Source organism: Hypanus sabinus, chromosome 8, assembly GCF_030144855.1.
Source record: "Hypanus sabinus isolate sHypSab1 chromosome 8, sHypSab1.hap1, whole genome shotgun sequence".
In the NCBI taxonomy this organism is placed as follows: domain Eukaryota; kingdom Metazoa; phylum Chordata; class Chondrichthyes; order Myliobatiformes; family Dasyatidae; genus Hypanus; species Hypanus sabinus.
In genome coordinates, this window is record NC_082713.1 from 20,374,722 (window position 1) to 20,398,826 (window position 24,105).

The window sequence follows — 24,105 nt, forward strand, 5'->3', positions numbered from 1 at the left end:
GTGTGTGAAAATCAAAGAGGGTGCCAGGAAAGGGCCAGTAACTTCATGAAGAATTCCACGCAGCCTGCTCACGGACTGTTTGTTCCACTCCCATCTGGAAGGAGGCTACGTAGCACCCACACCAGGACCACCAGATTTAAAAACAGTTTCTTTCCCCAAGCAGTAAGGCTGATCAACATTGCCACCCACCAACTCCAGCACTACTTTCTTATTTCCTGTCACTCACCTTATATACAGCCTAGCATCACTTTATGGACATACTTATGTATCTAAACCAACTTGCATATTTATACAATGTGTTTTTTTATTATAATGTGTTTTCTTTATCTTTTATGTCTTTTTTGTGCTGCATCAGATACGGAGTAACAATTACACTTGTGTACAGGAACTGACATTTAACAATCATGGATCTTGAAATCCCAGGAGATCAGCAGTTTCTGAGATACTCAAACCACCCCATCTGGCACCAACAATCACTCCACAGTCAAAGTCACTTAGATCACATATATTCTCCACTCTGATGTTTGGTCTGAACAACAACTGAACCTCTTGCAACACGCACACAAAATTCTCTGGAGGAACTCAGCAGGCCAGGCAGCATCTCTGGAAAAAAATAAACAGCTGACATTTCGGGCTGAGACCCTTCTCCAGCATGTTGTGTGTGTTGCTTGGATGTCCAGAATCTGTAGATATTCTCATCTTTTAACTGAAGCTCTTGACCATGTTTTTATGCATTGAGTTTCTGCCACATGGTTGGCTGATTCGATATTTGCATTACTGAGCAGGTGTGCCTAATAAAGTGAGAGAGGGTAGGTAGGGAATTGGTGAGGTGGTCACACTCACTCCTTCCTCTGCTTTTGAAGGCCTTCGAGGTTCACAATACAATCAATCCCGGGGCTTTGAGCACTTGTGGGATGGAGTTTCTCAGGAGTTGGTGGGGCTTTTGTATTTCAAGGACACATCTCCAGTCTTCTTCCCTGTCATCTAGTAATCTCTTCCCATTATAGAGTATTTATTTCAGAGGTTTGGTGTCAAGTCTTTAAAAAGCACATGCAGCCCAGTGTGGCTAATTGTAGTACCTTGACTCTTAGAGCACTTCAGCGCAGAAACACGCCCTTCTGCCCATCTAACCTGTGCCAAACTGTTATCTTGCCTAGTCCCATTGACCCACACCTGGACCATTGCCCTTCATACCTCTCCCATCCATGTACCTATTCAAACTTCTCTGAAAAATTACAATTGAACCTGTATCCACCACCTCCACTGGCAGCTTGTTCCACACTCACACAACCCTCTGACTGAAGAAATTCCCTCTCATGTTCCCCTTAAACATTTAAACTCCTAGTTTAGTTCTAGTCTCACTCAATCTCAGTGGAAAAAGCCTACCTCTCATAATCTTGTCTATGACTCCCCTTATTCTCCTGCACTCCAGGGAATGAAGTCCTAACCTACTTGGTCGTTTTCTGTATCTCAGTTCCTCAACCTGATCTCACTCTGGGACCTAAGGCCCTAACAAACTACGTATGTTGACCCAGGAGATTTAGATTTGACTTAGATTTATTTATTAATCATGTGAACATCAGAACATACGGTTAAACAAGTTGTCTGCATTAAAAACCAAGACAACTAAGGATGCGCTGGGCGCGGCCAGCAAGTGCCAGTACACATTCTGGCATCGATGTAGCATGCCCGCATTGTTCACAGAACACCATGCAGCCAGCATACAACAAACAACAACACAAACCCCTTTCCCACCCTCTTCCACCCCCACCCACTTATGTAGACGTGCCTCCAACCCCAGGACAGACCACCCCGGGCCTCCAACCTCCAGACCGTGACCCAAAACTCTCAAACGTAGTGCCTGCCCTGGAGGCTTTGACCCTCAGTTCCCAACCTCTGGGCTTTGACCTGAGGATGTGCAAGGAACAGATTTTGGCTCACCCTTTCTTCCAGTAGATTTGGAGGAGTTTGCGGAGGCAGCGTTCTTATCGGTTCACTGGCTGTTCAATCTCTCTTGAGGGTCCAAGCTCCAGGTCCTTCTGAATCTTCCCTTGCTTCAAGTGACGCCTCACCACACCCCTCCCCCAAACCACTACCCCATCTTCAACCTGTTTTTCCTTCTGAAGTTCTCAAATGTGTTTTCCAATGACAAGCAGTGCTTCCGCCCCCCCCCCCATATGTGAGGGAGGTATAATTTTTAAAGTGATTGCAAGAAAGGATAGGAGGGATGGCAGAGACAATATGGTTATACAGAGACTGGTGGGTGTGTAAAATGCCCTGACGGGGTTGGTGTTAGAGGCAGATACATTAGAGATTTTTAAAAGACGTGGGTTAAAGAAAAATGGAGGGCTGTGCCTTGAGGATGGGGAAGCATTAGATTAATTCTGAATAGGTTAATAGGCCGGTGCAACATGATGGGCTGTAATATACTGTTCTATAACCCTCTCGGCCACTGCACTTGACTTCTGGTTCGTGTGAAGGATAGTTGCTTGCAATCCCTTACAGCTACCACTCCTTTCTCACTGACTGGCCTGCACTAGGTTCTCTTGCCCTCTCAGATTTAAAATCCTCCTTGTCCTGCTTGAACACATTTGTCAGCTGCATCAGTATCTGCCTGCCTTCCTCCTCAGCCCACAATGCAGAAAATTCCTTCCCTGTCTGTGGAAAATCTCTGAATTTCTTTCCCAGTCTTAGCCACACCTTTACTCCGTGGTTGGCAACTGAAGATCCTGTGTTATGTCTGATAATTTTTAGATTTCCATTCTTAATAGTCTTTTCCTATTTTCTCTTCCTTCGAAGGCTGGTCTCTTTTTGTATCTATTTCCCCAACAGCACCTCTTTTGGTTCAACGTCAACTGTTGTCAGATTGCATTCCTTTGAAATGTCTTCAGCTGCTTTTCATAATTCTACTTTTCTGTTGCTGTTCCCTCACACATCCTCTTTCCCACCTACCACTCCAACTCCTGTATTTTTAAAACGTTGTTGTTTATTCCAGTCTACGTGGCTTTACTGAAGCAGTGAGCTGGTTTGAACACCGAGCTTTCTGCCATTGTCAACTATGAAAATGAGATCAAATTTTGTAGAGGGTGTCTTCAGGTCACTGCAAAGACAATTTACTTTTCTGCCGAAGACAAGCCCTGAATAAATGCAGTCTACCGTTAATGTCAGCAGTCCAACTCAAGATGTTACATATCAATGCAGTAAACTAGTTATTTAACCTTGAACGTGGTGTCTGCTGAACTCTTAATGACTTCAGCAGGCAAAGAAGGGAAAATTCAAGGGTAAGATTAGTGGTGACTTTTAGAGGTGTATAAAATCATGGTTAATCAATACCACTGTTGTCAGGGCAGAAGGTCTAGGAGTACAGATGGGCCTGTGGTGAACATTTTGCCACTGATGGGCATGGACACTGAAGAGGGTGCAGAGAAGATGTATAAAGATTCTGCTGGAAATGTGTGGTGTTGTTTATCAGGAAATGATGAAGTGATCTCGGTCTCCTTTCTTTCCAGAATAAAAACTGAACAGTCCATTTATTTTTGTCTGACCAGCATGCTCTTTGAACTTGTCCTACTCTGTTGCATTTTCTACAAGTTTCACCTTTAGAGCTGCATTTGTTTGGTGACTGAGACCCCTGCCACAACAGTTAAACAATTTATTTAGCCAGGGTCCTTTCTGTTTAGATAATGCGTTTTGTTCAAGCTCACCTTCATTTCTGACAGCAACTCGATTGTATCTCTGTCAGCAGTTTTCATTGAAATGGCGATTTCCACTGCTTATTTGAATATAAGCTGTGTTTCAGTTAGGAACTGTATTTGAATGCTTTCTTTTAAGATTCTACAAACTAAATGATCTGTTAATGTATCATTAAGTCCATCACTGAACTGACAATGCTCAGACAATCTCTTCAATTCAGCCACATACATTGAAATGGATTTCCATTCTTTTTGATTCCATTTATGAAACCTAAAGCATTCTGAAATCAGCAATGGCTTTAGTACAAAGTGTTCCTGCATTACTTTGACAATATCTGGAAAGCTCATTTCTGCAGGTTTGGTTGAAGCAGTCAAAGTTTAAAGCAAGCTGATTGCCTTTAAACCCAATGCACTTAGCAAAATTGGCACTCATTTCTCACTGGCTATTTCATTTGCTTCAAAGTACTGTTCCAAAAGCCCAGACTACATCAGCCAGTTGTGTAATCAAACTGATCAAGGTTTTTGATGTAACCAGCCATTTCTGCTCTTTTTACATATGCACTCATCATATTTTTACACATAATCTGTAATTATTTCATCGTCGGGGCGTCGTCATAACAAGATTTTTGCACCGATCCTTTTGGTGATTGTTCATCGTTCGGCATGTCTTGGGCATCTGAAACCTGGCAGAGCCCATCCCTCTCCAGGTTTTTTTTACGAGGTCGAGTTGCTAGCTCGGCACTCAACCCAGGCACAGATGGAGCGCGTGCAAGGGAGCCGGCCAGATTCGAACTGGGACCTCTCGCCCCGAAGTCCAGCACTGATGCCACTACACCACCAGCCGGCCTATCAACCTATATACGAGGGGTGATTGATAAGTTTGTGGCCTAAGGTAGAAGGAGTCAATTTTAGAAAACCTAGCTCATTTATTTTTCAACATAGTCCCTTCCTACATGTACGCACTTAGTCCAGCGGTCATGGAGCATAGGGATCCCTTCTTTGTAGAAGTGGTCCACAGCAGGGGTGATCGATAAGTTCGTGGCCCAAGGTAGAAGGAGGTGAGTTATTAACTTCAAACTTCCTGCATAATCACTCAAAGAGTTGAACAGCACGTGCATGTAACGAGAGCGTCTTGGACCTCCAGGTGGTCCACAGCAGGGGTGATTGATAAGTTCGTGGCCTAATGAAGAAGCGGATGAGTTATACAGCTCTCGTTACATACGTGCAGTTCAACTCTGAGTGAAAATGCAGTAAGTCTGAAGTTAATAACTCATCTCCTTCTAGCTTAGGCTATGAACTTATCAATCACCCCATGCTGTGGACCACTTCTGGAGGTCCAAGATGCCGACTTCTACAAAGAAGGGAATCATATGCTCCACAACCGCTGGACTAAGTGTGTAACTGTAGGAAAAATAAATGTGCTAGGTTTTCTAAAATTAACTCCTTCTACCTTAGGCCACAAACTTATATATATATATATACACACACACACAAGGTTACTCAAATATTATAGAAATTTTATATTTGTGTTTGTATTTGTATTTATTTTATTTCTTACATCGAAGAGAGTAAAAATCTTAATGTTGCATCTCCATCACAATGTACAAGCAATAAAGAGAGGAAATGTGGGAGGATATTGCCCAGACACTAAGATTGTATGCAGAAGTGTGTTGTATACACGTACACACAGTGAGATACACAATCAGATTAGTGTGTATTGATAAAGCTACTGGCCCGGTGAAAGAAACTGTTCTGAAACCTGTCAGTCCTGGCCTTCATGCTGCGGTACCGTTTGCCAGACTGAAGCAGCTGAAACAGTTTGTGGTTGGGGTGGCTGGAGTCCCTGATGATCCCCTGGGCCCTTTTTACACACCTGCTGCTGTAAATGTCCTGAATAGAGGAAAGTTCACGCCCACAGGTGCGCTAGGCTGTCCGCACCACTCTCTGCAGTGCCCTGTGATTGAGGGAAGTACAGTTCCCGTACGAGGCGGTGACACAGCCAGTCAGGATGCTCTCGATGATGCTCCTGTAGAAAGCCCTGAGGATTTGAGGACTCATGCCAAACTTCTTCAGCTTTCTGAGCTGAAAGAGGCGTTGTTGTGCTTTTTTCACCACACAGCTGGTGTGTAGTCCAGGTGAGATGTTTGGTGATGGGTATACTGACGAACTTGAAACTATTCACCCTGTCAACTACAGTCCCATTGATGTCAAAAGGGGCTAGCCTGTCTCTATTCCCCCATGTACAACAGATGCCATATGAACTGGTAAAGTAAACAGTATGGGCATATTTAAGGGAAGGTTGGACAGGCATATCAGGGGCGGATGGCAAGCAAAATGTGCTCTGCCCTTCTTATACCCCAGATGAACAGATATTTCATTTAAAGCAACACATACGAAATGTTGGAAGAACTCAGCAGGCCAGGCAGCATCAATAGAAAAGAGTAAACAGTTGACGTTTTGGGCAGAGACCCTTCATCAGAATCATTCCATTCAAATTTGTAGATAAGAGCTAACCAATCAGATAGCCCCTATTCAAATAATGTGATACTTGATAATCTTCAAGAATAAGAGACAGAACAACTGTAACCACTAGGGGACACTCTGAAAAGTTATATATACATACTGACCACTAGGAAACATATAGGTAATTATTTAAAATACAAGCAGGCATAGATTGTTAAGTGCAAAGAAGATGACAATTATACAGTCTAACCCAACAGAGGATGGTACTGAGATCTTGATGAGGAATTACTAGCAGCACTGGCCCCTCTAAGCTGCAAGAGTGCACAACTGTGCAGCTGTCCTGCACACGCAGCCTTTGTGGCTGCACAGCTGGAGTAAAGACAGGTGAGAAAATTTATGAAGCATGTAAGATTTTCTTTCACAGTTTTTCAGTTTTCATTCTGAGCATGCATATTACAAAAGAATTTAAAACGCTGCGCAGTTTACAGGCCACGTAAAAACTTCCTGCTTTGGATGAACAATGGTTCCTCACCACAGTGGGGAAAAAAATTCGAGGGTATGTTGACTGGCGGAGGTTCGTCTGGAGTGTTAATGTTGATGTGGACAGGTTGTTCCACATGATGTTGTTTCTGTGCTGTATTACCTTTGTAAAGCTGGATGACAGGGGGCCCATCATACTTATGCTAGCTCCTAGCAAGCTAACCAAAGTCACACTTGTGTCGTTCTCTTCATGGCCCTGCAGTTCTACATCCATTTCCTTTTGGAATTTACTGTTGAAACTGCTTCCACCACTGTCCAGGCTGTTAGGATTGTGGGCTAGAGCCAATGGCAAACTTGGGCACTGTGTTTGCTGACGTTGTGTGGCTCGAGGCTGGTATGTCAAGCAGGAAGTACTGTTGCAGCCTGAAGCTAGGCTTGTTCCGGAAGTGTTGGAGAATGACCTGTGGAATGGCAAGTGGAACAGCAGTTACTGTTCAGCTGTGAAGGAAATGGTGGGGTGGAACAGAAGGTTCGGAGTGCTGGATTGCTCTGTGCCTTGTGTTCCTCTATCCTCCTCGTTACTTGAGTGTGGGAATCCTTTAGCCTCCATCAACAGTGACTGCCTTCCACAGTGATGTCCATCAAAAACACTCTTCTCACTTTTTGTATAACCTCCACAAATTTCCTTTCGGTATCAATGTCAAAGAGCGGAAACTTCCTTGGTAGCATTGAGTTGAGGCATTTGCCTGCGTTTCGAGCAACTTGTGTTCCAACCTTCCAATATTTAAAGTCATTGTGGCCAGCGTCGTGCGCAAGTACATGTATGAAAACGCAAGTGCAGAGTACACCTGTTTGCTTATTTCCACCAGTGCTGTTTGAAGTTTTTTTTCATTTAGAGATACAGCACAGTAACAGGACCTTCTGGCCCACACCACCCGCCTACATCCATGTGACCAATTAACCTACTAACCCCGTATGACTTTGGAGTGTGGGAGGAAAGTAGAGTATGGGGAGAAAACCTACACAACCACAGGGAAAACTTGCAAACTCCTTATAAACAGTGGTGGACACAGGTGCTGTAATAGTGCTATGCTACTGCATCTCCCCTTATCATAATTTTTCCCTTGTGATCCAGTCTTTATTCCTAATTCTGTGCACTTAATTGACGTTTGCACACTGCTGGACAGGTTTTAGGCTGTGGAGCCTATGCACATGCTAATCCTTCTGGTTTGTACAAATTATGATGTTTTCTGTTGAATAAAGAATGAAACCTACTTTTGGTCCAATGTAGGAATCTTGAAGAGCCAGTGATGACTTACAAGCTGCATAAAGAACTCCTCACTGCATCCAGTAAGTTTCAGATACTGTTGTACTTTACCTGGGCGTTGACTGTCAGCTGGTGCGTTTATTGCATAGTTAGGTCCGTATGATAAAGCTAGTTCACTATGGTTTCTGACCCTAACAATACCTCACAAACACTCTCAGCTGCCTTAACCTGGTGGTATTTACAAGGGTTTCATCCAGTGGTGTGTTTCTGATTAATTGAATGAGAATGAGAACCAACGCATGAATGGGTGGTCTTCTAACAGTGTTACTACGTTAGAAGAATGTGTGGCTTGTTTATCACCTTGAGCTTGTTTTACCATCTACTGAGATGTGCCTAATCTGTGACTGAAGTCCACACATTTGCCTCCCTACCCCACCCGTTCCTCCCCCCTCCCTTAGATCCAATCGGTTAATAAGATCTGCCAATCTATTCTAAAATTAAGAATGGACAATTTTCTCTTTGCAGATTTTCCAGATTTCTACCACTGTTTGTATATAGACGTGTTTCATAAATCCATCAAATCTATTTTTTAATCTAAGACTTTACCTCACGTTTTAGATTTCCACAGTCAGTGGAAAATGGTTCAATTTATCTTTTTTGATTTATCTGATAATATTTGAAAGCCAGTCAAATCATTACTTAACTTTCAGGTGCCATTCTGATAAATCCAGGCTGTTCTTCCTCCAAGACCAGTAATTGGTGCCACTACTGCCTGCTGAATGCCAGATGTACCCTAACCAGGCATATGTACTGGTGGAGTGGGTAACCCCAACAACAAGCAGTACCTTCACAAGAAGAGGGAGGGAGATGAGAAAGGTACTGTAGATAGGAGCGTGGGGCGAGGAGTGTGGTAGGAGGAGGAGGAGGGCTATTGCTAAGGAAGAGAAGCCATAGTAACCTCTGTTGAAGAATGCTAAATGAAGACTGTTATAACAGGAAATTCTTAACTGATATCCGGCCCTGAATCCCCATAAAACCACTCAATTCAGAGCGATTCCTGTGATTGAAACTCTGTGAGGTTCTGCACCTCAAGATTTGAGCTTGACTGAATAGAGTTTTAATCTAGAAAAATACCAGATCTGAGTGGACGAGGTAGAATCTCAGTCATGATCTTTTTGAATGGCAGAACAGTCACCAGGTTTTTGTGTGATATGTTCCTGCAATGCCCATTTTATGCTTTACATTTGGGATTTACATTTTTATTTTATTAGTGGGTTGTCGGTGTAACTGACAAGGTCAGCAATTTTTTATTCCACTCCCCACTTGAGTAACTGCAGGTAGTTGCCAGCTTGAGAACGTAGTGACCTGCCAACAATTTCACGGGGCATTTTAGGGTCAATCACTTTGTGGTCAAGGTAAGATTGTTAGATACCCTTTCGTCAATTGTGGGAGCAAATGGAAAAGCCACACATAGCTGGTTTTCATCATAATGGACGGATTATTTTTTTTAAACTGGTGCGCACCAGGAGACCAATTAAAGTTGACCTACCAGAACAGGAATGTCATACAGCTTTTACATTCTCAGTTGATGTGATAATCAGTAAACCTACATTTTCATAACTGAATGGTGCCAATAGGAAGGCTTAAATAAGGAACAGACTAGGTCCTGTCTACAGATCTAACAGCAAATCCAGTTTTCTATTACAGTCCCAGTCCTGATGGAGGGTCTCAGCCCGAAATGTCGACCGTTTACTCTTTTCCATAGATGCTGCCTGACCTGCTGAGTTCCTCCAGCATTCTATGAGTGTTACTTTGGATTTCCAGCATTTGCAGATTTTCTTGTGTTTGTTTCATTGTAATAACACTGTAGAAGATTCTCATCATCAGTGAAGTTCCTGAAAAATGCTCATTGTCTCTACTTTTGATAACTCATTAGCACAATCCACAGTCCTATTTACTAGTTATTAGTCCTCACCATTCCTTTCCCTACAATATAATTGAGTGTTTTTTTTTTAATGACGGCCTGTTAGTTTCAAGGTTTTCATCAGTATCTTATTTTGAGGTTATTTCTTTGTCACTGAATTTAAGTTCTGTAACTTACTTTGTTGGGAATGGAGCTTGTCTCCTCATCAGTAGTGTGGGAACTGTGCACACTGCGGTGGTATGATGCTAAAGAGTCAACTGTAATGCACTAATCATCCTTGGGTACATATTTATTGCCTCTTGCAGGTCAGAATAAGCTGGGTGGTTCTTGGAAGTATAGTGTTCACTTTTAATGTTACAGGTTCAGATGAAACAACTTCAACATACCAATGATTCATAAGCTCATGATCAGGATTTTTGTACCTGAACTTCAAACCAATGCACCTGAGATGTCTCCATCATCAGTTTTGTTTTGCTCATTCATGGCATTTGGGCATTTGCCGGTGATAGATTCATTAGTTGTCTACTTTGTCCAAGAGACGCGATAGGCTTTAGTTTTAACAGATACGTAAACCAGTGGTCAGCATGCAAACATTAATCAATGATACAGGATCACGAACTGAGATGCTCCCTGCAAAACACCCAACGCTCGGATCTTGTCTTCACAGTACTTGTGTGCTTGCCCCAGTTAAGTGTGTCCTTGGAAGGAAAATGCTGCAATGGCAAAGTCAACCTGCAGGAATATAGACCATCCAGTGAGCATTTCAAGCAATTTGCCGAACAATCTCTAAAAGTGGAGTTATATGTGGCTTGCTCTGTCCAGCTGATTCTGAAGAAACAACCCCCTCCCCCACCAACTAGCCCCACCTTCTCACACTCTTCGTGACCTAATTACTTGTATGTTGGACACCGAGCAAGATTTCAGTGCATATTGGATTGGGTGCAAATCATCCTGGAACTATTCATATGACAGAGGAGCAGAAATGGGACCCTCTGCCATTGTCTTGCCTGATGTATTATCCTCTCAACCCCATTCTCCTGCCTTTTCCGCATCATCTTTCACGTCCTTATTAACCAAAACTCTGTCCATTTAAGCTGTCAGTAAATTTTACCCCAGCATATTTTGTCCCAGGCCTGAAGGGATTAGGCCAAGATCAGGTGATGAGATGATGCTGAAATTGGAGATGAATTGTTGTCGCTCCCTGCACGCTTGCCCCTTTGTGACAATGGTTATTGTGTTCCAGAGTCAGACAACCTGGATTATCGGCTGGGAGCTATTCACTCCTTGGTGTACAAGCTACCTGAGAAAAATCGAGAAATACTTGAACTCATAATTAGACATCTAGTGAAGTAAGTATCACTGGGACTTGAGTTGTACCAAACCTTTTGGTTTGCAAGGTGAGAGGATAGAAGCATTCAATCTTTTCTTTAAAATGCTGCTTAAAATGACTATCTTTGATTACTTGTGTCCATCCCTCTGTCAAATTTTGTTAATAGCCCTCTGGGATATTTTAAGAGGAAAATGCAAATTGTTGTTGAAAATACTCATATAGAATGTGCAACACAGAACAAAGGTTTCTCTGCTTTGAAGCTTCAGATTCCTTCCTAATTACATCAGGAACAGATGATCTCATTGCAAACTTTTATGTCTGAAATGTTGAGAAGTTGATGAATTTTCATATTGGCAACACAAACAAAACTTAATAAACCCTCACTGTATTTACCTTTCCTATTTCTGTGATGCAGTGCCAGATAACCATTAGGGTAACACTCTTTTCAAGGTAACCTGAACTGTGTCCACTTCACTTTTATAAATTCCTGTTGGGTCTGTTTTTGACACCCAACATTCAGTGTCTTCCAGATCATCATCTGTCCTGTGTCTGTTTTCCCTTCTCTCTGTATTGTTTGAAATTGTCTTGTTCTGTTTCTATTTCTCTGTGGTATTTTAGTTTCTTACAAGAAACTGTTACTCATCCTTCCAGGACTGTTTCAGATATGTTACCAGCCCTTTGATAATTGGGTTGACTGGTGAGCTTCGTTAACAGTAGACATATCAAATATAGGACCAGGGTCATTATCACCAGCTTCCATGTCTGCTGTACATCCTCCCGGACAGAAGCCAAGTGATTACAGCTCTCTCCCAATCTTGTGTTGTTTGATGCCACCTCAGTTCAAAGTAAATTTATTATCAGAATTTGTATGTCTCACCATATACTACCTTCATTTTCTTGAAGGTATTCACAGTAGAACTAAGAATTACAATAGAATCAATGAAAAACGACATACAAAGACTGACAAACAACCAAGAAGACAAACTATGCAAATAAAAGTTTAAAAAATAAGTAATAAATAATACTGAGAACATGAGTTGTAGAGTCCTTGACAGTGAGCCTGCAGGTTTTGGAATCATTTCATGGTTAAGGTTGGTGATGTTATCCATGTTGTATCAGGACCCTGATGGCTGAAGGGTGATAACTATTCCTGAACATGATGGCGTGAGTTTCAGGCTTCTATACCTCCTTCGCGGTGCTACAGCGAGACCTGAGAGCAAGGCCTGGATGGTGGGTGTCCTTGATGATGGATCCTCCTGGCAGTGCTCCTTGTAGATGTGCTCAGTGGTTGCGAGAGCTTTGACTGTGATGGACTGGGTCGTGCCCACCATTTTTTGTGGCGTTACCATTCCTGGGCATTGGTGTGTTTCCATACCAGGCCATGGTGCAGCCTGTTAGGATGCTCCCCACTGTGCATCTCGAGAAGTTAGTCAAAGCTTTAGATGAAAGCATTTATCCCTTCAGCTTTAGAGGGGAAGGAGGTGGAACAGGGAACCACTTTAGCACCTGAGGTTCATGTTGTGATTGAAGAAAGAGATGGGGGTGCCCAAAGTTAGAATGCACAGTTAAGAAAGCATTTAACTTGTTTTGGGTGGTAGATTATTCTAATTGAAAGTGCTAAGTGCTTTTCCCTTCTCTCGGTCTCAGTGTGTGGATATCACCAACACGTCTGGCTCTCGTTACTCAGGTGTATCTGGTGAGCTCACTGCTGGGTCCCTTCAGGAATAGTTTTACCCAATTGGGTCTGAAGTCATATATAGTCATAGTAGGTTTTCTTCCCTAAAAGGCACTGTAGAACTGGTTAAGATAGTGTGGCAGGCTGACAAGTATGCAGTAACGCCCAGTTTTTATTATATTCAGTGCCCACTTTATTAGACATAGGTTGTATGCTTGTGGCCTTCAGCTGTTGTAGTCCATCCACTTCAAGGTTTGACATGTTGTATATTCAGAAACTGTCGTAGTGCGTGGTTATTTGAGTGACTGTCACCTTCCTGTCAGCTTGAACCAGTCTGGTCATTCTCCTCTGACCTCTCTCATTAACAAGGCGTTTCCGTCCACCCAACTGTCACGCACAGGATTTTGTTTTGTTTTTCTCACCATTCTCTGTAAACTCTAGAGACTGCTGTGCATGAAAATCCCAGAAGATCGGCTGTTTCTCAGATACTCAAATCTCTCCATCTGGCACCAGCAATCATTCCACAGTCAAAGTCACTTAGATCACATTTCTTCCCCATTCTGATGTTTGGTCTGAACAACACCTGAACCTCTTGACCAAGTCTGCATGCTCTTATGCATTGAGTTGCTGCCGCATGAAGGGTCTCAACCCAAAACTTTGTACTTTTTCCCATAGATGCTGCCTGGCCTGCTGAGTTCCGCCAGCATTTTGTGTGTATGTGTGCGTGTGTGTGTGTTGCTCGGATTTCCAGCATCTACAGGTTTTCTCTTGTTTGCTGTCATGTGAAGGGCTGATTAGATATTGCTTTTACAAGCAGGTAAACTGGCCAGTGAGTGTGCTCCCAAACTCCTTTAAAAATAACATCTGTGGCTGTGGTGAGTTTTGAAATTGTTTCCTTGGATACGAGGAAGAGGATTACCAGGGGTATGACGGCCAAGTTGACCGCACTCACCCGGTGATCCAGTGGAACATGCTCCCTGTAGGAGCAGACAGAAAGATCACACGGAACTGGTGTTCAAAATAACAGGCAATTTATTAAAAACCGGTGCACACCAGGCCAGTCAAAGTCAATGTACCCGAGTATGAATTTGGTACAGCTTTTACATTTTCAATTGATGAGATTACCAGTAAAACGGAATTTTGATAGTGGAATGGTGACCAGAAGGAAGACTTAATAGACTTACAGAATAAAATGATTTTCCACAGTTCTAACGGTAAATTCCATTTTCTATTACTACAATGGGTGCATACTATAACATCATTAATGAAGTTCCTGAAACTTGGATGTTGTTGCTGCTTCATACCATTTCTCTTGTCTTTCTCTGGAATTCACTGTTTCCACATTAGCAGATTCCACATTCCTATTTACTAGTAATTAGCCCTGACTATTCTTTCCCCTACAACACTCCCGAATCACAGAAGGCTGACAGGAAGGGCACGTTGGTTTAACTCCTGCTCTGGTTTGTTGACTGATGGCACCACTCTGTCCTTGTGCAGTGTTTGTAGTCACAGTAAGGAGAACCTGATGACTGCCTCCAACTTGGGTGTGATATTTGGGCCGACATTAATGAGACCTCAGGAAGACACTGTGGCGGCCATGATGAACATCAAGTTTCAGAACATCGTTGTGGAAATCCTGATCGAGCATTACGAAAAGGTAAGTTGCACCCTGTTGAGTCTGAGTAAAAGCCAGCTTTCCATTGTTACTGCAGAAGTGAAGGCTAGTATGATAATTGATGGCTGCTCTGGTGGCTAAAGTAATGCAGGCTGGGCCTTCTGGAGAGCTGACTCCAAGCTACATTTAGAGAAATGGAACATTACAGCACAGTATAGGTCAGGGGTCAGCAACCTTTACCACTGAAAGAGCCACTTGGACCCGTTTCCCACAGAAAAGAAAACACTGGGAGCCGCAAAACCCGTTTGACATTTAAAATGAAATAACACTGCATACAACGTTTTGTTTTGCCTTTATGCTATGTATAAACAAACTATAATGTGTTGCATTTATGAAATTGATGAGCTCCTGCAGAGAAAACGAAATTACATTTCTGCATGCAACAAAAACATTTTGAACTCCGAAAATAAGATGTTGGGTTGAAGGTTACTTTTAAGTAAAATACTCAACGTCTATTTGAGTCCTTCTTGTGTTTATGAAAAACGCTAAACTTAAATTTGCCGCCAGCAGCAAACCAAAAATAACGTCAGCCAGCTGTCAACCTGAAAAATAAAAGGACTATTTCACTGAACAATGAAAACATATGAATATACGTAAAATAATAGGCAATTAAAATATTTATCATACTTGGTCAGGTTGACTCACACCTGACAATGCAGTCGTATTCGGTAGGGATGGATCGATGCTTAGGGGAGTGACCGGGAAGGATAATGTGTTTTTTTCCTCTCTGAACTCACAGAAGCGTTTCCCAAACGATGTTTGCATTGCGATGATTGCAGAATGTAAATACTCCGAATTTATCATGTCGTGACCTTGTTTGAACTCTCTCAAATTGGGGAAGTGAGACAATGTGCCTTTCTGTAAATCTCTGGCAAGCACTGTCAACTTGCGCTCGAATGCCAAAACATCCTCCAACATGTGTAGGGCTGTACGTCCTTTCCCCTGAAGAGCTGTGTTCAGCGTGTTCAGGTGCGCTGTCATGTCTACCATGAAGTGTAGCTTTTCCAGCCACTCTGGCTGTTCCAGCTCAGGAAAGGTGAGCCCTTTGCTGCCCAGGAAAGTTTTCACTTCTTCCAGACACGCGACAAAGCGTTTCAGCACCTCCCCTCTGGACAGCCAGCGATAAAAACATGTTGTAGCGGTGTGCTCACGCAGTCAGTAAACTGCAGTCGAATAACTTTATTCGAACTAAACAGCCTTGCTTTTAAGCCTCCCTCAACCCAGCCCCCATGGACGCAGATGCTGCAAAAGACGCGTACTCACAAACCCCCGTAGGCTATCTCCCTTAGCCGGAATGCTGGCTAATTGTGAGCCGTTTCGGATGTGCCAGGAAATGTGTCGCCACACTTAGATTGTACAAGATCACCATAATCTTCAAATTTAGAATTACATTTCAAAAGCTAACAAAGTAACATAAAATACATTTTAATTAAATACTGACCAATTATTTCCCAAAGCCACAGGGAGCCGCAGCACAGAGGTGAAAGAGCCACAAATGGCTCGGGAGCCGCGGGTTGCCGACCCCCGGTATAGGTCCTTCAGTCTACAATGTTGTCAACCTTTTAATCAACTCTTAGATCAATCTAACCCTTCCCTCTCACATTGCCCTCCATTTTTCTTTCATTTATTTGCCTATCTAAGAGTTTCTTAAATGCTAATGTATCTACCTCTACCCCACCCCCCCCGGCAATATGTTCAACATCCACCACTCACTGTATAAAGAACTTACCTCAGACATTTCCACCCTCCCCCCCCCCCCCCCACACTTTCCTCCAATCACCTTAAAATTATGCCCCCTTGTATTAGCCATTTCCACCCTGGGAAAATGTCTTGGGCAATCCACTCTATCAATGCCTCTTAACATCTTGTACGCCTCATATCAAGTCTCCTCTCATCCTCAATCTTCACTCCAAAGAGGAAAGTCCTACCTCGCTGAACCTATATTCATACAACATGCTCTCTAATCCAGGCAGGAGAAGTGCAGGATGCTGACAACAAGTAAGAACATATTTTTGATATTCATCGGTAATTCAGAGTAGTGATAACCACAGAAGTGCCCCCATGGGTTCCCAGATCTTCTTCATGCCATGGACCTATACCATTAAGCAAGGGGTCCATGGACCCCAGGCTGGAAAACTATTAATAACAATTCATGCTGTTTTGTCGCCTCAGGTCTCTGAGATTTGGCTAGTCCAGCACTTGCAACTAATGTTTCCAATGTCCACAGGGGAAATGAAAATAACTTTTGCTGCTCTGTGGCCTGCAGAGGAGTGAGGGGCAGTGGTGCGTGTAGTCACCCACCCTGCTTTAGAACTGTTAACAGTTTATTCTTCCCCCACAGCCAATTATGAAGTACTCTTCACACAGAGTGGCTCACCTTTAAACGCACTGAGAAAAGATACTAGTGCTGGTGGCTGATGAGTTACAGAGAGCCCATAAGGGACTGGGACTTGCATTTCTTGTAGTGGTGCAACCAGATCCCAACCTACATTTATGTGGTGACTTTCATTTGTCTCAAAATGTTTAGTGTTCAATAAACCAACTTCCCCACAGAAAAGACCTTAAGACATGGGAGTAGAATTAAGCCATTTGGCCCTTCAAGTCAGCTCTGCCATCAATCATGGCTGATCCTTTTTTACCCTCCTCAGCCCCATTCCCCAGCCTTCTCTCCATAACCTTTAACCATATAACCATATAACAATTACAGCACGGAAACAGGCCATTTCAGCCCCTCTAGTGCCGAACGCTTGCTCTCACCTAGTCCCACCGACCTGCACTCAGCCCATAACCCTCCATTCCTTTCCTGTCCATATACCTGTCCAATTTTACTTTAAATGACAATACTGAACCTGCCTCTACCACTTCTACTGGAAGCTCATTCCACACAGCTACCACTCTCTGAGCAAAGAAATTCCCCCTTGTGTTACCCCTGAACTTTTGCCCCCTAACCCTCAACTCATGTACTCTTGTTTGAATCTCCCCTACTCTCAATGGAAAAAGCCTATCCACATCAACTCGATCTATCCCCCTCATAATTGTAAATACCTCTATCAAGCCCCCCCCAACCTTCTATGCTCCAAAGAATAAAGACCTAACTTGTTCAACCTTTCTCTGTAACTTAACTTTAACTCTGAGGCCGTGTATAAGATCGTGATTTAAGAATGACTAGATCCAGCTTTTACTGAGTCAGAATCAAGTTTATTATCAACAACATATGTTGTGAAATGTGTTGTTTTAGCAGTACAGTGCAAGACATAAAATGCACTCTAAATATATATATATATATAAAGTTGGCGCGTGGGCAAGGCATCAGACTAGTAACCTGAAGGTCACTGGTTCGAGCCTCAGCTGAGGCAGCGTGTTTGTGTCCTTGAGCAAGGCACTTAACAACACATTGCTCTGCAACGTCACCGGTGCCAAGCTGCTTGGGTCCTAGTGCCCTTCCCTTGGACAACATTGGTGACGTGGAGAGGGGAAAGCCTGCAGCTTGGACAACAGCCGGTCTCCCTTACAACCCTGCCCAGGCCTGTGCCCTGGAAACTCCAGGCGCAGATCCATGGTCTCTTGAGACCAACGGATGCCACCAGTATGTATAAAACTGAGTAGTGCAAAAAGATGTGTGGCAGGGTGGAGATAGATATATCTCCACCAAAGGAGGTGTAGAGTTCTGGTTCCCTCCCTAGCCTGCAGGCCACCTTTGGACAATGTGTAGCCTCCCCAGAGACTCTGCCCAGAAGAAGATGTAAATCACTTATGTAAAAAAACACTTGCCAAGAACAATTATGGTCATGAGTACATGATCGCCTACGTCATTTGAGATGGCACAAAATGATGATGAGTGCAGAAAGAGAGCATAAATAGTGAGGTGGTGTTCATGGACCGTTCAGAAATCTGATGGCAGAGGCAAAGAAGCTGTTTCTAAAACGTTGAGTGTCTTCAGGTTCCTGTATCTCCTCCCTGATGGTAGAAATGAGAGGAGGGCATGTCCTGGGTGATGGGGGTCCTTAGCGATGGATGCCACCTTTTTGAGGCATTGCTCCTTGACGGTGCCCATGATGGCGATGGCTGAGTTCGCAACACTCCTGTTTTTCTGGCTCTGCACACTGGCTCTTCCATACCAGATGTTGATGAATGTGGTATTGGGCTAAACTTGCTCTGCCACTGTTCTGATCGTCAGACAGTGCTGTGGGCTATTTCACACGGCACTACACTGGACTGCCAGCATACCTTCTGTGTTCTTATCTCGGTAATGGGATCGGAATGAGGGACATATCAACCCAGCTATTGGCTTTGATTTGTTATTAGAGTCGTAGAAAAGTACAGCACAGAAATAGGCACTTTGACCCATCAAGTCCTTGCTGAGCCATTTAAACGGCCTACTCCCATCAACCTGTACCGGGACCATAGCCCTGCATATCTCTACCATCCATGTACCCATCCAGCCTGTCCTCTGTATATTGTCACCAAACGCAGAGAAAAGCTTTTGCTCGCATTCCATCCGGACAGATCATTCCAAATGCAAGTTCACTGGGGTATTGCAACAGAAAGCAGAACACAGACTGAAGTATTGGAGTTACAGAGAAAGTAGAGTGCAGGTGGACAGGGTGCAAAGACCATGAGATGTAACAAACATAGAAAACCCACAGCACAATACAGGCCCTTCGGCCCACAAAGCTGTGCCGAACATGTCCTTACTTTAGAACAACCTAGGTTTACCCATAGCCCTCTATTTTTCTAAGATCCATGCACCTATCCAGGAGTCTCTTAAACACCCTATCGTATCTCCACCACCATCGCCGGCAGCCCATTCCACGCACTCACCACACTCTGCGTAAAACAACTTACCCCTGACATCCCCCTGTACCTACTTCCAAGCACCTTAAAACTGTGCCCTCTCGTGCGAGCCTCTCACGCAGACAGGAAAAATAAGAGTTCAACTTCTATTCCATGAGATTTATATGAAGGCCGTGTAACCGAGTGATAGAGGCTGTCCTCAAGTCTGCTGGTATGTGTTCTCAGGCTTTTGCATCTTCTGCCTAATTTGGAAGGGTGGCGTGAGGGGGGAAGAGTGAGTGACCTTGATTCTGTTGGCTGCTTTTCAGAGGTGGAGTCAATGAAGTGTGTGTGGGGGGGGGGGGGGGGCTGGTTTGTTACAGTTGAACTACAGCCAGCAGGTCATGAATGGCCACGACCGTGTGACTGGTAGCTTTTCAAACTTGTAGCTGTTCCCTGTATTCCGATAGTAAGAGACAAGTTTGGAACTTGGCAGGCCCCTTACCCAAAGCAACTCCAGCAAGTGCCAGCCTGCATATCATATTATGATATTACAGTGTCATGAGAGTTTGAACTGTGTCTGCCTCTGCTGTTTCTTTGGATCCATCAGCTGCGTGGAGAGGGGGAGCCTGCCGCACGGGCAACAGCTTGCTCTCCATATTGCACTGCCCTGGCTTGTGTATCACGTGGGCAGCTAGGATCCAGCATCTGTGGTCACCTTTGACAGGTGGAGTGCCTCACCGAGGCCTACGTTGGCCAGGGTCGGCCATGGATGTTGCATCCCAGCTGCCTAGATACACAAGCCAGGGCAGTACAACATGGAGAGCAAGCTGCTGCCCGTGTGGCAAGCTCCCCCTCTCCACACACTTGATGAACTGAAAGGAGCGGCAGAGACTGATACAGTTTGGTACCAGCAGCATTTCCGGAGTACCCAGTTAGTGTTGAACACAATGTAGGACTGCCTTAGGGACTCCAGCTCCGTACTTTTCCCTCGGGGTTTACTCCCAAAGCCTTCCTGATGAGTGGGTATAGCGGCAAGGCAGCGGAGGTCTGAGATCAGAATTTTCTTTCTTCTAGGTGAGCTGCCAACCAGGGCTAACGAACCCCATCTACCCAAAGTAATGTGTTTTAAGGTGCCAGTTACATGCCTTCCTTCACCCCTTCTCCTGTCAGTTGAAGTGGTTCTGCCAAGCTTAGTAACAAAGCCACACCTAAAGGCCAGGAGCTGGTCTTGGTTGTCAGGGGCTGTTTGAGACTCAACCCATTCGGCGTATTTAATAGGTAGTGAGAGCTTGGCCCCAAATACCATCTCCGGCTATAACAATCTTCAGGAACCAGTGGAAGGTCTTGATGGAGATTATTGTGCCAGCCCTCATTACAATGAATCCTGCCTCTGTCTCCCAACTACTCAGACCCCTCCAAGTTCACCTGTGTTTAAGCCCCTTTCAAAGGGGGGGGGGGTTTCTGTTAGTTGGAGGGAACTGGCTGCGATAGTGTGCATGGCCACATGAGGGCGCTAGATCAACACAACTGAGTGCTCTTCACAGTTGGCGGCTTTCTCTCACAATGGGAACGTGGAGTTGTGACTGAGCTTGTACTGGGTACAATCAGTACCCAGTCTTGAGGCTTTTGTTCTTCTGAGGGTGTTAACTCTGTCTTTCCTGCTTTTACACCTGGGATTTCCACTTGGTCAGATTGAACACCCGAACTAGAAATTCTCCAGACTTCTTGGACAGACTCATTGAAAAATTGCTTTAGACACTCAGCCAGAATGTTGTCGTTAATTTAGGCAAAGTCACAGAAATTGTATCCTGCCGTTTTTGCTTGATGCTTTTGCTGAACTGGAAACATTTATTTGGTAGATGTTAATCTTTTTTGAAGAGTATGCTAGATAATACTTTTTCCCATTTTTCCAGATATTCCAGTCCCCGCCAGAGGAAAATGCTGCCCCTCCAATACCCCCACCTCGAGCTGCTCTGCGGAAACGTCAACCAATCACCATCTCCAAACGGCCCACACGACACCGGTCCAATATCAGCGTGTCCACTTCAGTGGATATGGAAGGTCAGCATTCAGTTTCACTGGCCGTCGGCATTGAGCAGCGATGCCAAGGCGCCTGCCTCTTACTTGTGTTGTAATTGGCCATTCTCTGTGTGACACAGGGAAGGTTCTGTGTTTGTATGAGGGAGAAACGAGAGCGGTAATTGGTGGACAAGTCCATATCTTGCGCCAGAATAATCAGCACTGATTCTTTTTCCCTTTTGTTTGCATTAACCCAAGTTCATGACCTCCATTTAACCCCCCCCCCCCCCAGGCTGCTAATCTGATTAACCTCCATCTTGGGGAGACCCAGCAGAGATTGGGGAACTGCTTTGCTGAGCCCCTTCGTCTGTCTGTAACAGAAAGGATTTCTTGGTGGCCAACCATTTTAATTCCACTCCTCAATCCAATTCCAACATGTTGGTCCACGGCCTCCTCTACTGCTGCAATGAGGCCACTCTCAGGTTGGAGGGGCAATGCCTCGTATTTCATCTGGGTAGCCTCCAACCTTTTGGCATCAGCATTGACTTCTCTAACTTCTGGGAATTTTTTCCCCTTCCCTTTCTTTGTTTTTCCATTCTCCATTCTGGCTCTTCCTTCCCTTTCTCCCATGGTCCACTCTCCTCTCCTGTCAGATTCCTTCTTCTTCAGCCCTTTAACTTTTCCACCTATCATCTTCCTGCTTCTTATTTCATCCCCTCTCTCCCCCCTCACCTGGGTTCACCTATCACCTTCTAGTTTGCACTCTCCCCTCCCCCAACTTCGTATTCTTCCTTTCCAGCCCCAAAGGAAGGTCTTGGCCTGAAACATCGACTGTTTTCTCTTTTCCATGGGTGACCTGCTGAGTTCCTCCAGCATTTTGTGCATATTCCTCTGATCAACCATTCTGCCTGGCTGCTTCCAGCCCCTCTACCTCAGTCACCGCACTGTAAACACTTTAAGCCACATTTTATAATACTGTTTGCATTGTAAGTACAAGATGGTATTTTATTCCATATCCGTCCTTCAACCTCTAACTTTATTTTTATATAATTCTTTATTCTTCATAATTGTTGAATGTTGCTTTTTTTTTGTGGTTCTTTCTTGAGGGTTGTGCTAGCACACCACAGCATTTTCCGAATCCATGTAAACGTTAATGGTGAATAAAGTTAATCTTTGATCCTTCATGAAGGCAGGAAGCCCTTTGGTACCACATCCAAGTGTCTAACCATCTCTCCGTTTAAGATTAACCAGGGGTTGTTTGAAACACAAAAGAAATTGGAAGAAGCAGCTTGGGCAGCATTTGCGGAGAGAGGAGCTTTCGGGACAGTGGCCTCTATGGTTGTTTGCTGGAGTTCTGCTTCCTCCTGTCACAAGTATCTGACTTGAAACTATTTGGTGAGCTCAGGGCCTTCACGGGATCAGTGCATTATCCCGGTTTTGTATCGTACAGAGAGAGTGCATCCAATTCTAAAGACAATCACATGTTCCACTAATTGCCTTGAAAAATACACTCAGTGGCCATTTTATTAGGTACACATGCTTGTTAATGCAAAATTCTTATCAAGCAATCAGGTGGCAGCAATTCAATGCATAAAAGCTTGCAGGCATGGTCAAGAGGCTCAGTTGTTGTTCAGACCAAACGTTAGAAAGGGGATGAAATGTGATCTAAGTGACTTTGACCATGGAATAATTTTTTGGTGCCAGATTGGTGGTTTGGCTGTCTCAGAAGCTGCTGATCTCCTGGGATTTTCATGCCCAACAGTATCTAGAGTTTACAGAGAATGGTGTGAAAAGCAAAAATCATACAGTGAGTGGCAGTTCTGTGGGTGAAAACGCCTTCATAATGAGAGAGGTCAGAGGAGAATGGCCAGACTGGCTGAAGTTGACAGAAAGGTGGCATTAGCTCAAATGTGTTACAACAGTGGTGTGCAGAAGAGCATCTCTGAACCCAGATCACATTGAACCTTAGAGTGAATGGGCCACAGCAGCAAGAGACTGTGAATGTACAGTCAGTGACCCCATATTAGGTCCATGAGGTATCTAATAAAGTGGCTACTGAATGTATGATCCACATATTCCTATTGGCTTCCCTCGAGTTTCTACGCACATTACTAGTGTTCATTTACAGCACCCAATTAACCTACCGTTTGGGCTGCTGGAGCTGTCAGGCGGCATCTCTGCCAGCAGTGACACAGGGCTGCCTAATTCAAAACTGAAGCAAAGTCCAGACCCATTTCAAAGAACATGAAGAGGGGAAATTCGGTCACCTACCTACAGGAAAGATATCAATAAGCTCGACAGAGTACTAGGAAAATTTCACAAGGATGATGAGGACCTAAAATTATAGGGGAAGGTTGAACAGGTTAGAACTTTATTCTGTTGAGCATAAGCAAATGAGGGCAAACTTGATAGAGGTACAGCAAATTATGAAGGGTATAGATAGGGTAAATACAAGCAGGCTTTTCCACTGATGTTGGGTGAGACTAGAAATAGAGGTCATGGGATAAGGGTGAAAGGTGAAATGTTTAAGGGGAACTTGAGGGGGAACTTATTCACTCTGTGGAACGAGCTGCTAACAGAAGTGGTGGATGCAGGATCTAATGCAGCATTTAGGGAATTTTGAACAGAAACATGGATAGGAGGGGTATGGAGGGCTGTAGTCCTGGTTTGGATTGGTGGGATTAAGCCAAATAAGAGTTCAGCAGTGACTAGATAGATCAATGAGCCTATTTCTCTGCTGTAGTGCTCCATTGTTCCTAATTGCTTGAAAATCCATTAATTCTTCTTATATTGTAATTGATATT

The 24,105-nt window shown here is 44.0% G+C and overlaps 1 protein-coding gene across 1 annotated transcript in view; it reads left to right on the forward strand.

Annotated features, from left to right (window-relative positions):
* ophn1 (oligophrenin 1) overlaps nt 1-24,105 on the forward strand; it is a 231,309-nt gene that overhangs the window by 148,064 nt on the left and 59,140 nt on the right. Inside the window, exons 16-19 of the mRNA XM_059976800.1 lie at nt 7,927-7,985; nt 11,070-11,175; nt 14,329-14,488; nt 21,196-21,343. Of these exons, the coding sequence (XP_059832783.1) occupies nt 7,927-7,985; nt 11,070-11,175; nt 14,329-14,488; nt 21,196-21,343 (473 nt within the window). The remainder of the gene's footprint in view (nt 1-7,926; nt 7,986-11,069; nt 11,176-14,328; nt 14,489-21,195; nt 21,344-24,105) is intronic.